The sequence below is a fragment of the Ammodytes marinus genome (genome assembly GCF_949987685.1).
Source record: "Ammodytes marinus genome assembly, chromosome: 18".
Taxonomy (NCBI): Eukaryota; Metazoa; Chordata; class Actinopteri; order Uranoscopiformes; family Ammodytidae; genus Ammodytes; species Ammodytes marinus.
The window spans coordinates 2,291,289-2,305,219 of NC_137222.1; the positions used below are offsets into that span (position 1 = coordinate 2,291,289).

Below are 13,931 nucleotides of genomic sequence, written 5' to 3' on the forward strand. Positions count from 1 at the left end.
TCAAAATCAAATCAGTTTTATTTGTAAAGCCCAATATCACAAATAGACATTTTCCTCAGTGGGCTTCACATTCCATACAGTAGGACACCCTCTGCCCTTACACCCTTAGCTCGGCTGAGAAAAAACTCCCAGTAAAAAAAACCTTTATCGGGATTTTAAAAAAATTGAGAAATTCAGTTTTGTACATTTAGTAAAAAGTCTGAATACTTCCTCCAAGCACTGTTTTTTCCCCCCAGATTATATTATAGTATCAGTACTTTTACCCAAGTAAATCATTTGAATACTAACTCAAACACTGCTTATAATTAGGATACAGCTACCTCAAAATGTGTACTCAATGGCAGTAGACAGTTGATCTTCACAAATGTAACATTGTGAATGAAATGAATAGGACCTTAACATGTAATTGAGTGGCTATTTTTACTTTGGTAAAGAATCTAATTACTTGAATGAATGAATGAATGAATGAATGAATGAATAATTTATTTCAACAGCTTTAACTTGTAGTGGGGTATTTTTTTTACAGTGTATATGGTAGGCCTACTTATAAATAAAAAGTCTGAATACTTATTGCTCATAAGTACATCACATACAGTACAAGTAGGCTACTTAAAAATTTAACCTACTTGGGTAAATACATTTTATTCATTGTCACCACATTGTAGTAGAGTATTTCTACAATGTGTTAGTAGTATTTTAACCTGTAATTTTTATTTTATTTAAATGTTCTATTTCTATTCATTCGCTTTTCTAATGTGTATTGTGTATTTTAATCTTGACCCTGTAAAGCACTTTGAATGGCCTTGTGTCTGAATTGTGCTATAAATAAACTCGCCTTGCCTAGGCTAGTAATCTACTTTTACTGACGTTTTTGAATGTATTTTTACAGTAGAATTAGCCTACTTTTCCCAGGATTGTTCGGAAGTACAGTAGCCTAAGCACCTCAAAATGTACTTCAGCAAATAGCCTACACGTTTCCCCATTTGTAGCCTAAGTAAAATTGTGAATAGCCTAAATGTAGTAGGCCTAATTCTACTTGTAATGTAGCCTAGTATTTTTACCCTGTGATATTAGTAGGCTACTTTAACTGAAGTACAGCCGGTGAATACTGCCTCCTTCCCGGTTAAAGCCTCGCCAATGTGCTGCCTTTGTTCTCCTCTTTTCTCAGCAGGGAGATACAGCAAATCGCTCTTCAGTTCATTGCAGCTGCAGCGGCGCTCCACTCTACTCGCTACTGCTACCTCAGCCCACGCATGCGCAGTAGGCCTCCTCTGTGCGCTCCACTGTTTGCATTGTGTCTGAGCTAGAACTGCCGGCGAGTGTGGAGAGTGACTCGAGCTTTAAAAAAATATTATCCCCACCACCACCGCGGCAATGTCGGGCAGGTCTGTCCGAGCGGAGACCCGAAGCAGGGCCAAAGATGACATCAAACGGGTTATGGCCGCTATTGAGAAAGTACGAAAATGGTAAGAGTAAAAAAAGAAAAGCGGTTGGTTCGTTATCTAACACGAGAAAGAAGGCTTTGCTTAGCTGGGGGGAGGAGAGAGAGGAAGGGAGCGAGAGACGGATGGTATCTGGGAAAAGGACATATTTATTTGAACGGGGGATTCACACACAGATGTACTTGCGTCTCAGGTGCAACCGGGGCGCACTAGTGCAGCGCTTAGCAACAACACTAACCGCCGGTAACCGCTTTTATACCGCCCGGTTACAACGGCTGTGTCTCGCGCTTGCTTGCTTTCAACCAACGGCCAGGGTTGAACCCAGAAGCCATTTCGATGCAGCAACAAGAAGCCATAGCTAAACGGCGGTGTTTTAATCTTCAATTTCGGTGGTTTTGGAGGCGTTTAAAGCACCGGAAATGTCCCAATAAGTCAATTCGACGACGGCGCTCTTGAGTCGGAGTAGTTTTTAGTCCGTGTGGAGTTTTAAATTAAGCGCTTTGAGTGTCGCCCTTTCTCGGTGTGATAGACAGCAGAGCAGCGGTGGGGGGTTGGGAGAGGGAAGTAGGCTACAGTCAGTCAGTGCATGGCTGAACTAACCCATGGAGTTTATCACTGTTTTAACGTTTAAAAACACACACAAACACACAATTTTACACGATATGATATTTAAGAAAGTTGTCAATAAAGGCTTGAAATAAATAGTGGTGTTAGAAAAGTGAAATTTGTACCTAGTGGAGTGGAAGTATGAATCCTATCCACAAGGCCACATTTGTACTTTTACTTATTTGTCATGACTTTACTTACTTTTCAACTTTTACTTTATTTACAAAACATTTTAGACAACAATTGAAGTGTCACTACCACAATGTAGAAATACTATTTAACTATTAAAAGTACACAATTATTTATTTGGATACGAATATTTTAGCAAATGTAAAAAGTACTCAGCATAATCAAAATTGACTTTTTGATTATATGTTTTATTAGTAATCGGGATGTGAAGAGTTACTTGACTATTTTTCTTATTTGACCAGTTTTACTTAAAAGAAAATGTTCCCGATTTAAAACCTTTTTTATTTTATTTAAATTTTAAAATTTTTGATCGGACAAAATAAGCAATTTGATGGTGTAATAATTGGATCTGGGTTATTTTAATGTGTCTATTATGACAATTGTCTTAAACGTTGTAACATGTTTGTAGCAATTAGTAGTAGTAACCCATATAAAAACCTGTAGCTTACTCGTAGTATTTTTTTAAAGTTGTATCAAAGTAGCCCATCAGTTACCCTTGTTTCACCGCAGTATAATTAATGGAATGACTGTTGTTTTTGTGAGACAGCTGCCTTAAGTTTTTGCTTTACATTAATAAACATTTATCAACTATAAAGATAGTTTGTATTCATCTAAGCAATTCATTAAATTAATTTGATTTCAAACTTGTATTTTTAGTAGCCTAATTTATTTTGTTATTATTCAGTTTTTTGAGTCTAGAAAAAGTATATTTTTCACAAGTTCGACTTTTTTCCTTTTTTTCTCGAAGTTCATAGTGTTTTTTATTTGTTATTTATACATCTTTATTTCTCATTCGCTTTTCCAATGTGTATTATGTATTTTAATCTTGCCCCTGTAAAGCACTTTGAATGGCCTTGTGTTTGAATTGTGCTATATATATATATATATATATATATATACGTATACACTTGCCTTGCCTAGTGAAATCTACAGTTCCCTTTGAGTGAGTTTTTTTTTTGTTTTGTTTTACAGGGAGAAGAAATGGGTGACTGTTGGAGACACGTCGCTTCGTATCTACAAGTGGGTGCCGGTGACGGAGCCCAAATCGGCAGATGATGTGAGTTGAGCCTCTTGTGATCATCAGAATACCCATTTAAAGGTGCACTGTTGGCTTTTTTCGGAAATAATTTTTGAAAATTTTACCTTTTTTTTTCCCACATTGTAGAAGAACAACAAGAATAAGAAGAAAGGCAAAGATGAGAAATACGGCTCCGAGCTGACGACTCCAGAAAACAGCTCTTCTCCCGGCATGATGGACATGCACGGTACGTTACTGACACACTGGCTAAATTCTCTATATTAAAGCTGGGGTGGAGGATTTGGGGAGAAAATGGCTGTTGGGATAGAGATTCAAATCCAAATACCTTAACCCACTCCACTTGTACTATTTGGTCCCTCCCCTATGGTCCCTCCCCGACACACGCTCTACACCAACAAAGTCGTGCCAAAGTGAATGGACAGTCCCAACAACCAATAAGAACCGAGAATCGGAGCCTCGCTCTGATTGGTCAAAGTGTACAGATCATGTTAACTTTGACCAATCAGAAATCACATACCCCAGCTTTAATATTAGTGTCATTAAATCCCATACACTAGACAAAAACATACAATGTGGTCAATCAAAATGTTACTCAAACGGTAGGAACATTTTCTTATGTTGGGGAGTATGTTTAGCGGTGGCTGAATATACATTTGGTGCTGTAGTTAGTTTTTGGAGTAGCATTATAGTCCAGTTTAGCAGACATGGGCTGTGTTGTAAAAAGCCCTACTAACGTCCTCCCTCCTACATACTCAACATGTATATACTACATACTGTCTACTTAAAGGGACACTGTGTAACATTTTAAGTAATTTATTAGCTAAAATCAATATCCTCATTCATAAATATGTCCTCATTGGTGTAAAATCACCTCTGCCAATAATCTGAATTATCCTCCTGAGCAGAGAATTACAAATATTAATATTACATTTTGTACATTGAGCAGGCAAGTCTTATGGAGGCATCCATGTTTTTGGAATGTCATCGGGTGCATTGTTTAGAATTTAGAATTGTTCTTGTCTTTGAAGGCCACTGTAGCTTCTGTTATTATTCTAAAGGGGTGGGGTTACCCAGGGAGCGTTGCATTCTAGAACTTTGTAGAACTTTCTTGATGATGTCATATTACACACTGCACCTTTAACCATCGATTGTGTATGTGCGGTTTGTCGGAATGTTTACATTGAAGTATACAGTAGCAATAAAGAATTTAAAAAAAAACCTTCCATGTCGTTTGAAAAGACGCAATGCATTGTGGGGCGGTTGAGTAGGAAAAGTAACCTGTCGATCCATACACTGCAGGATAATGCAACAAAACTATATATAAAAAAACTATATGTTTTGTGTCCAACATCAATTCGCAAGGCAAGTTTATTTCTGTAGCACAATTCAGACACAAGGCCATTGAAAGTGCTTTACAGGGGCATGAAATACATCAAGTTTAGAATAGACATTAGAAAAGCGAATAAATGGGGCGCCCTTAGCTCAGTTGGTAGGGCGTCCCCCCCATGGGCCTCGGCCAGCAGCGGACCCGGGTTTGATTCCAGCCCGCGGTCGTTCTCTGCATGTCACTCCCCTCTCTGCCCCATTTCAACTCTGTCTCTACACTATCAATAAAAAGCATAAGAAGAAAAAAATGCCAAAAAAAAAGAAAGAAAAGAAAAGCGAATGAAAATTAGGAATTAATATTACAGGTTAAAAATAAAAACTATATAAAAAAAATGTCTGTTTTGTGTCCAGCATCAATGTATAACAATGTTTTTTTAAATGACCTCTGTCTGTCTGTCTGTCTGTCTTGTCCCAGATGACAACAGTAACCAGAGTTCGATCGCGGACTCGTCTCCAGTGAAACAGGAGAACAGCTGCAGCACCAGCCCGACCCCAGAGCCAGCGGCCGCCGTGTCCCAACGAGAGACTGAGGGCAAGGCCGAACACAGCCCCGACAGCAAGAGGGGTGAGGACACATAGACATAGACAGACACACACAGTTAGACACACACACACACACACACACACACACACACACACACACACACACACACACACACACACACACACACACACACACACACACACACACACACACACACACACACACACACACACACACACACACACACACACACACACACACACACACACACACACACACACACACACACACATAGACAGACAGACAGACACACCCACAGTTAGACAGACACACAGATAGACAGACAGACAGACACATAGACACGCACGATCGCATATTACACAGGCACTCACTCACTCACTCACACACACACACACACAGATAGACAGACGCATAGACACACGGACAGATAGACACACACACAGACACACACAGATAGACAGACACATAGACACACACGATCGCATATTATTACACAGGCATTCACTCACACACACACACACACACACACATGATGGCACACTACAAAGGCACTCACTCACTCACTCACTCACTCACTCACTCACTCACTCACTCACTCACTCACTCACTCACTCACTCACTCATGCAGGCGTTCATATCTCACCAGTACAGACAGGTAGTGGATCATGAGGAGATATTCGCTGATTTTTGACACAAAGTGATTTTGACAACAAGCGTTCTCCAGAATCTCTGACTCCACCTTTTCAAATGACAGGTGTAGCAGTGCGGCTCATCAGATGCTTCTTGTTTGTGTTTTTTAACCTTTAATCTTGTTTATTCTTCACTCTGAGAATAATTTAAAAAGTTTTTGACTTCCCCATGGTAACAAAGCTGTTGCCACGTTTCCCTCGGGACTTCAACCGCCAACTGTCTCTTTAGGTTAACTAAAGAGGTTACTAGGTTACTGTTTATTAAACAAATCAAGAAACACTGAATGAGACGGCTCAGATTAATAATATGGATCGTTTTTCTACTTAAGGTGTGGAGGAAAAAAGATTTAAAAAAAAATGTATTAAAAAAAAAAGCCAATATTAATCAGACTAGCTTTATATATATTTTCAAATTTGCCATGTATTCATTCAGGCCAACTACAGGGATATGCTGCAATTGGTACGTTTAACAACAAACAAAAAAAAGTCTAACTTTCTCGCATATAAACCATGTCTCACATTCTGACTCTGTGATACAATGCAGTTCCACTAGATAACCACACTGTGTCATTGAAGAGTCAGTGAACGCACCACATCCATATACCTGCTGTATAACATGAATTGACGCTTGTGCTGCTTGTGCTGATGCGTTCAATGTCTTCTGATCCTGTAGGAAAGTCCAGCCCTCCATCAGAAACCTCATCAGAACGAGCACCAAGTGCCAAGAGAGAAAGCAGCCAGTCTTCAGCAGAGAAGGACTCACCAGACAGCAAAGCCACTCAGGTACTAACACACACATTCAAACCAAAGTTCAAGGTTTTTATTAATGTCCCAAGAAGGCAAATTTGTTTACAGCAAAAGGAGATAGTGGCTAAAAACACACAAGACAACAAGGGACACAAAACACAACAGCATGTACACAAACCTGGGGAGTCATAAAGGGCTTAAAAATAAAGTGCCGGGTCGCCCTTAGCTCAGTTGGTAGGGCGTCCCCCCCATGGGCCTCGGCCAGCAGCGGACCCGGGTTCGATTCCAGCCCGCGGTTGTTCTCTGCATGTCACTCCCCTCTCTGCCCCATTTCAACTCTGTCTCTACACTATCAATAAAGCATAAAAAAATGCCAAAAAAAATCTTAAAAAAAAAGATATAAGGTGCCTGCATGAAGCGCTATGTGCCATAAGCAGCATCATCAATGAAAGCAGCATTTAAAGGGCAGTGTGCCGTCAGCAACATCGACAGAAACATCGACAGTAACAACATCAAAATCAACCATAGACTGTATACAGCTTCAAACTACACTCTGAAAACAGCTGATTTGTGGTGTTTGTAGTTTCTTAAAAGATTCAATGTTCGGTTCCCAGATTCCAACAGATGTTTCTTTAATGTCGTTAGGAAGACTGTGTGTCCACGTTTTGAAATATCATATACAATTTCTATTAAAGGAATACTTCACCCATACGGAACCAGCGTTCTATCATTATAAAATAACTATCATAATATAATGAATGAGGTTTTTCTTTCCTCAGTCTTCCCTTAGTCTTCCTTTGGCCCAGCTGTCCTGTTAATCCTAACCCTTACTGTGATGTCACAAGAAGGAAACTGTAGGGTTAGACAGTGAGACCATAAGACACTCTTTCTGCCTTTTCTCAGGTTAAGATGATCCGATTTAAATTTTTTTTGCACATTTATAATAAATAGGATCTCAGAGTTCAATAAACCTTCATATTCCAACCGGTGAAGTAGGTCTTTAAACTTCTATTGTGTATATAATCAACTGCAACATCTTCACCAATCAGTAACACTCCTACAAGTTGAGAATAAGTCAATGATAATCATTAAATATTGATATAATCTAGTAAGGATAAGGATAGCCTTTAAAAGTAGGTAATAATTGAATTAAAAGATTTAAAAAAATTGCCCACAAATAAAAGGACAAATAAAACTAATTTAAAAACAAAATCATAAACAATACAAAATAAAAGTCAAATTTTTCACAAACTATTTTACTATTCTCTGTAACTGCTGCGCTAGTGTTGACTTCACTCTAACCAGAGCCATAGGCTGTGTTCGGAAATCCATACTAACGTCCTACTCATACTCATTTTGACTTCAATTTGAGTATGTGACGGTTGGGTATGCGAGTTTGGGTATGCGAGAAATTCCCGGATGAGTACTAACTTCCGGGAAGATTTTGGGTATGGATCGATTGGATACTTTTCCTACTCAACCGCCCCACAATGCATCGCGTCTTTTCAAACGACAAGGAAGTTTTTTCTTATTATTATTCATTTACAATTCTGCATTTCCTGCACAACACAGGACTGTATGTAAACATCTAGTTCTATATCTAACCTGTGGAGGGCGGCAACACGCTAAACAGCGTCTAAACGGCCGGAATCTTATAAGAAGAAGAAGAAGTTCTTTATTGCTTGAGTATACTTCAGTGTGAATGTTTTGACGCACCTCGCATACACAATCGATCTTTGAGTAGACGGTATGTAGTATATAGATGTTGAGTATGTAGGATGTAGGATGCTAGTATGGCTTTCCAAACACAGCCGTAGTGAATGCAGCCTGTGGGCCTCTCTGTGAATGTTAAAGGGTTATTTATAGCCTCACAGATACAACAGGACCTTGAACACAACAGTGAGTAAGTGAGTGAGACCTGCTGTCCTTGGGGCATGAGTGTGTCACTGTGTGTCTTTTTATAAATATGATGTTGTAGCTGTATGAATCTCTACACAAAAAAAAAACTTTCTTTAGAAATTATGTAGACAGAATATTCTCAACCTTTTTGGTGAAAAAAAAAAAGAATTAAAAAAAAAAAAAAAAAAAAATTATGTAGACAAATTACAGGTAATTTGAAATTACTAAAAAAAAGTATGTTTTTTTTAAGTGACAGCCCCAATTTCTACACTCAGCATTATTCACTACTTTGTACAAAAAACACTATCATAGCAGGCAAGGCAAGGCAAGTTTATTTATATAGCACAATACAGACACAAGGCCATTCAAAGTGCTTTACCGGGGCAACATTAAAATACACAATACACATTAGAAAAGCGAATGAATAAAACATTTAAAAGCGAATGAATAACATTTAAATAAAAAATTAAAAAAATTACAGGTTAAAATGGAAACAGAAAAGTCTTCAGACTTGATTTAAAAGAGCTGAGAGTTGCAGCAGACCTCAAGTTTTCTGGGAGTTTGTTCCAGAGATTTGGTGCATAAAAACTAAAAGCTGCTTCTCCTCGTTTAGTCCTAACTCTAGGGACTGTAAGTAGACCTGTCCCAGACGACCTAAGGGCTCTGGACGGCTCATAACGTATCAGCAGATCAGTAATATATTTATTTATGTTAATATAAGTGTTAAATCGCTCTTCATTCATACAGTGATCACTTACATAATGTACGCGTTTCATAAAGCCGATCTCTCAGTCACCCGCTCTGCATGTAATCGGCAAATAAACCTTTCGGGGATCCCACTACTGTTAACCAATCAGAAGAGAGAACGCTACAAACCGGCACCCGTCTCACTGCCGGTGCACGTGCAGAGCGACAGATGGGTGAATGTTTATGCGCCTGGAATGGCGGAGCAGGCAAAAATCCTTCCCAATGTCTGTTTTGATGGTTTTTATCATGTTTTATCACACTCATGGATCTGAGATGATGCTAGATAACTCGCTGCTTGAAGACCGCAGTGCATTAATGTGGTGACGTGGGGACGAGCGAGGGGACGGCTAACTGCAGTAACTGACAGGAAGTTATCTTAACTGACCATTCCGCTTACTGAACCTTTAAGTTAACACAGAAAAGGATCACAGGCTCAGTAAGCAGAACAGGAGTGAGCAAGGACCCTAAGGCATTCATACATACTCTATTATATACACTTAAGCTTTTTTTTTTTAAATAAATTAAAACTTGTGTTTGTTGTTTTTTGTTTTTGTTTTTTAGGACCAAGAGGATGAAACTCCGCCGCCCGCCAAGAAGAGCAAACCAGAGTCCACCAGCTCTCAGGACTTTGAGGAGAGTTAAACAGTGTGGGGCTCGAGTCAATTCTCTCTCTCTCTCTCTCTCTCTGTCTGTCTCCCTCTCTCTCTCTGTCTCTCTCTCTCTCTGTCTCCCTGTCCCTCCCTCTCTCTCTCTCTCTGTCTCCCTCTCTCTCTCGCTCTCTGTCTGTCTCCCTCTCTCTCTCTCTCTCTCTCTCCCTCCCTCCATTAACTCTAGATCATTTAGGGCTTAATGGACACACCAGCTCTTTCCCCCTTGAAACCCCTCTACCCCCCCCCCCCCCCCAAACCTTACCCACAAAAACCACCCCAAACTCCCACACTATACCAAAGGGAGTATGACTCTCTCTTGCTCCCTACACACTCCTCTTTCACAGAGAAGAGAATGGATAATACCTCTTTATTCAAAACCGGTCCCCTCCGTGCTTCCTTCTCTCTCTCTCTCTCTCTCTCTCTCTCTCTCTCTCTCTCTCTCTCTATCTGTCTCTCTCTCTCTCTATGTCTGTCTCTCTCTCTCTCTCTCTCCTTCCAGTTCTCAAAACACTTTTTCACTAAAATGCCAAGAGAAGCAAGCCAGGCCAGACGACAACGACAAAACACTTACTGACCTGCACCTGTGACTTTAAAGGTGGAGTCAGTGATTCTGGACAATGCTGCTTGAAAATCACTTTTTCGTCAAAATCAGTGAATATCTCCTCACGATCTGCGCTACCTGTCTGTACTCTGTGTGCGCCCAAGGCTCTGTAAACGGGTATGTTACTACCTTACAGTTGTCCACCTTTGTTTACATACCAGTTTACAGTTTCTAGGCTGGGTATTTACACCAGATTTTTTCTTTTTCAGCGCGCACACACACAGTACAGACAATAAGGAGATATTCACTGATTTGGGAAAAAAATTAATTTTGACAACAAGCGTTCTCAGGAATCGCTCACTCCCATCTTTTCAGAGAGTTAACACTGGGGATCTTGAGATTAGGATGAGGTTTGTCTTTCGGTCGCTGCATCTGAGACTTTAGCTCAAAGACGCTAAACCTGTTCTCAGATCAGCGGTTGCTAAGGGGAACCTCAACCCTAACTGTACACCATGGCACGTCTAATCCTCCCGAATCGCCTCCTGTTAGACTAATGTTCATACGATGGAGTATTAGCGCCATTTTGAGGGAAAAATTATAATAAATTACGAGAAAAGAGTCTTAATTTTACGAGAAAAGTTGTGATATTATGAGAATTAAGCCGTAGCTTTAGGCGGTGTGTCAACTGAGCGGTTGGTTTGGCTCTGCACTGCATTTATTTGCTTTTCCACTGTCACAAAATTGGAAAGGGTACCAAAATAAGCGAAACCGTGCTGCACCTGTTTTTGCCACCCTTACGATGGTGTGCCAAGGGGTGGAGCTACACAATGCAGCCCGTTGATTGGTCGACCGAATCGTAATTTCCGTGCAAACAAGGATATTGCAATTAGACTTCTCTCGCTCGTAATATTACAACAATTTTTCCCGTAAAATTACTACTTATTTCTAGCAATTTTATTCATATATTTTTCCTCTACTTGGCGTGAATTCTCTGCTGTATTTTTCTATATTTGTTTAGGAATGGTTTAGGGTTTATTTCTCAGGAGGGTCAATGCACTGTTATGGTTAATGTCACAATCGATCACAGATAGATTTTTTGCTGCTGTAGTGGAAGGTCTTTTTTCTCTATCCATGAACAAGAAAAAGTTCTCCATTTACACGTTGTTTTTAAAAGTGAGTTATAGTTTGTAGAGAAACGATGGTACCAGGTGTCGAGATAAACGTTTTGGATAAGTAGTGAAGACGGGGCGTAGCGTTAGCATGAGGTCCTGAAGGTGTGCCTTGAGTGTCCACGGTTAAATTCACGTTGTTTAGGTCAAGCAAGTTGGAATTTACAATTTTGGTGCCATGTTTTTTATTTATTTTTTTTTCCGCCTTTTTATTATTTCCACTAATTAGATACATCCAATATTTATACTCAATTACAACCACTTTGTTCTTGTTTGAAGGAATAGTTGAAAATTGTTTTGGGACATATTTACTTATATTTTATGAGTTGGATGAAAAGATGTATTGATACCATTGTCCTGTCTGTACGTTTTAATATGATGAAGATATTTAGCAAACGCTTAGCTTAGCATAAAGACTGGAAACAGGTGGAACAGCTAGCATGGTTTTGTCCACAGAAGGGAAAAAAAAAATATCACCTATCAAGACCTCTAAAGCTCCCTATGATATCTTGTGTGTTTGATTTGGAAACGCAGCTCTTGGCAAATAAATAGTCTGTTACTTGTGTCTTTAAGACTTCACATTTTGTACATTTTGAGCTTTATTATTAGGTGCTGGCTCATTAATTAACATTTTATATCAATTTGGTTTAATTTGAAGTCTTACAAATGACAAATTGTGCTTTTACACGTGGTTACGTTTCGAGTTGTGTGATTATTCCTGGAGCAAAACTTAGACAGGCTTTATAGGTGATGGTTTTACATTTTTATTTGACATTTTTCCTACAAAACCATACTAGCTGTTTTCCCACTTGTTTACAGTCCTAATGCTAAAGCTAACTGTCTTATATTAACTGTACAAACATGCCATCTAACTCTAAGCTAAGAAAGAAAGTAGATTATTTAAAAAAAGAATCTAAAAACTATTCCTTCAAATCAGCTGGAGACTTAGAAATTTGAACACTACCCAGAATTTGGTTTCCGAGACATTTTTTAACATCGGAAAAACCCAGAAAAAAATGCACCGTCACGTCACGTCTCATTCGTGTGTGTGTCTGTCTGTCTGTCTGTGTGTGTCTGTACTGTGTGTGTGTGTGTGTCACTACTTATCTAAGACCTCCCCGTGTTGCTAGACAGAACAAGGGTCAGTTTAAAGTCGTTTGTTGGTTCTAATCCTCCTTCAAGGTGCTGTCTGTTTGGCTGAATCCATACAAACCGTGTGTGGCGCGTCTCAAGACACTTTTGGCTTTTTTGTGCAGATTTGTGCAATTTTACTTGAACTTTATATAAACGTACGGATTCAGACCTAAGACCTCTAAATGTACAACCTCACACGTTCACTGTCATAGATTTAATATTTACTCGTTTGTGAATAAGGATAGGAATCAATTGAATCACTGCAACAACGGAAAAAATACTATTAGTTTTTCATCGCATAAACAGGGGGCCGTGGGAGTACTTTTAAAGGTGCACTGTGTAACTTTGGGTGTGTCGGAGAGAGAAGTGAAACATATTCTCATAACGGAATAAACAAAACTTTCCTCACAGGAAAATTGGGATCCCTGGAACACTGTTTGAAGTTAGAAAGCTTCCAGAAAAGTTACTGTTTCACTGTTGTTGTTGTTTACAGCAGCAGGGCCCACAGTTTGGTTTACAAACATATTCTAGTCTTACGTTTGGTTCCAGATGCCTCAAAATAATTTTGAGTTATGATGGTAGAATTACTCGATACTAAATGTAAGGTAAATATGTTTTGTAAACTAACTGCCGGCTCTGTGAATGTAATCACAAACCCCCCCCCCCCCCCCCCCCTTCCACTGAAACTGCACAGTGCACCTTTTTAAGACACAGAATTGTTTTGATCGGATTTCAGCAAATCAGCACTCGCATGGATGGAGAGAAAAGAAAATTTTCAAAATAAGACGATTGTCTCGGTATAGATAAGAGGATGGACTAGCATATACCTCATTCCCTGTCCAGCAGTGCTGGAACTTAAAATGCTATTGTATTGACATTAACAGTTATAAAAACCGCATTATGTACACTCAGTTTTAAACAGTAAGAAATCTCACTTATGTTTGTAGCTTTTCACCCGATTTGAGCCGATTGCTTATAGTTTGCTCATAACTGTGTTTTAAGAAGAAAAAAGATTTGTGAGATATAATATCTTGTATGTTTTTTTTTCTTTTCCTTGGGACCATTTTTTTTCTTTTGTTTTTGTTTAACTTTAGATCTTGTTGTACAGGTTTATGGTTTTCAGTTTGACTTATTTATTCCATCAGTAGTGCTTGATTTTTATCATGTCCAATGGTTTTGTTTTCTTAA

The 13,931-nt window shown here is 39.1% G+C and overlaps 1 protein-coding gene across 1 annotated transcript; it reads left to right on the plus strand.

Moving 5' to 3' along the window:
• Positions 1–1,324: 1,324 nt before the first annotated feature.
• bcl7a (BAF chromatin remodeling complex subunit BCL7A) lies at positions 1,325–13,931 on the plus strand. The gene is made up of 6 exons (XM_080046215.1): positions 1,325–1,466; positions 3,210–3,294; positions 3,403–3,502; positions 5,078–5,227; positions 6,530–6,639; positions 9,811–13,931. Exons 1-6 carry the CDS (start codon positions 1,375–1,377, stop codon positions 9,889–9,891), a joined length of 618 nt encoding a protein of 205 aa, XP_079902341.1. The 5' UTR covers positions 1,325–1,374; the 3' UTR covers positions 9,892–13,931.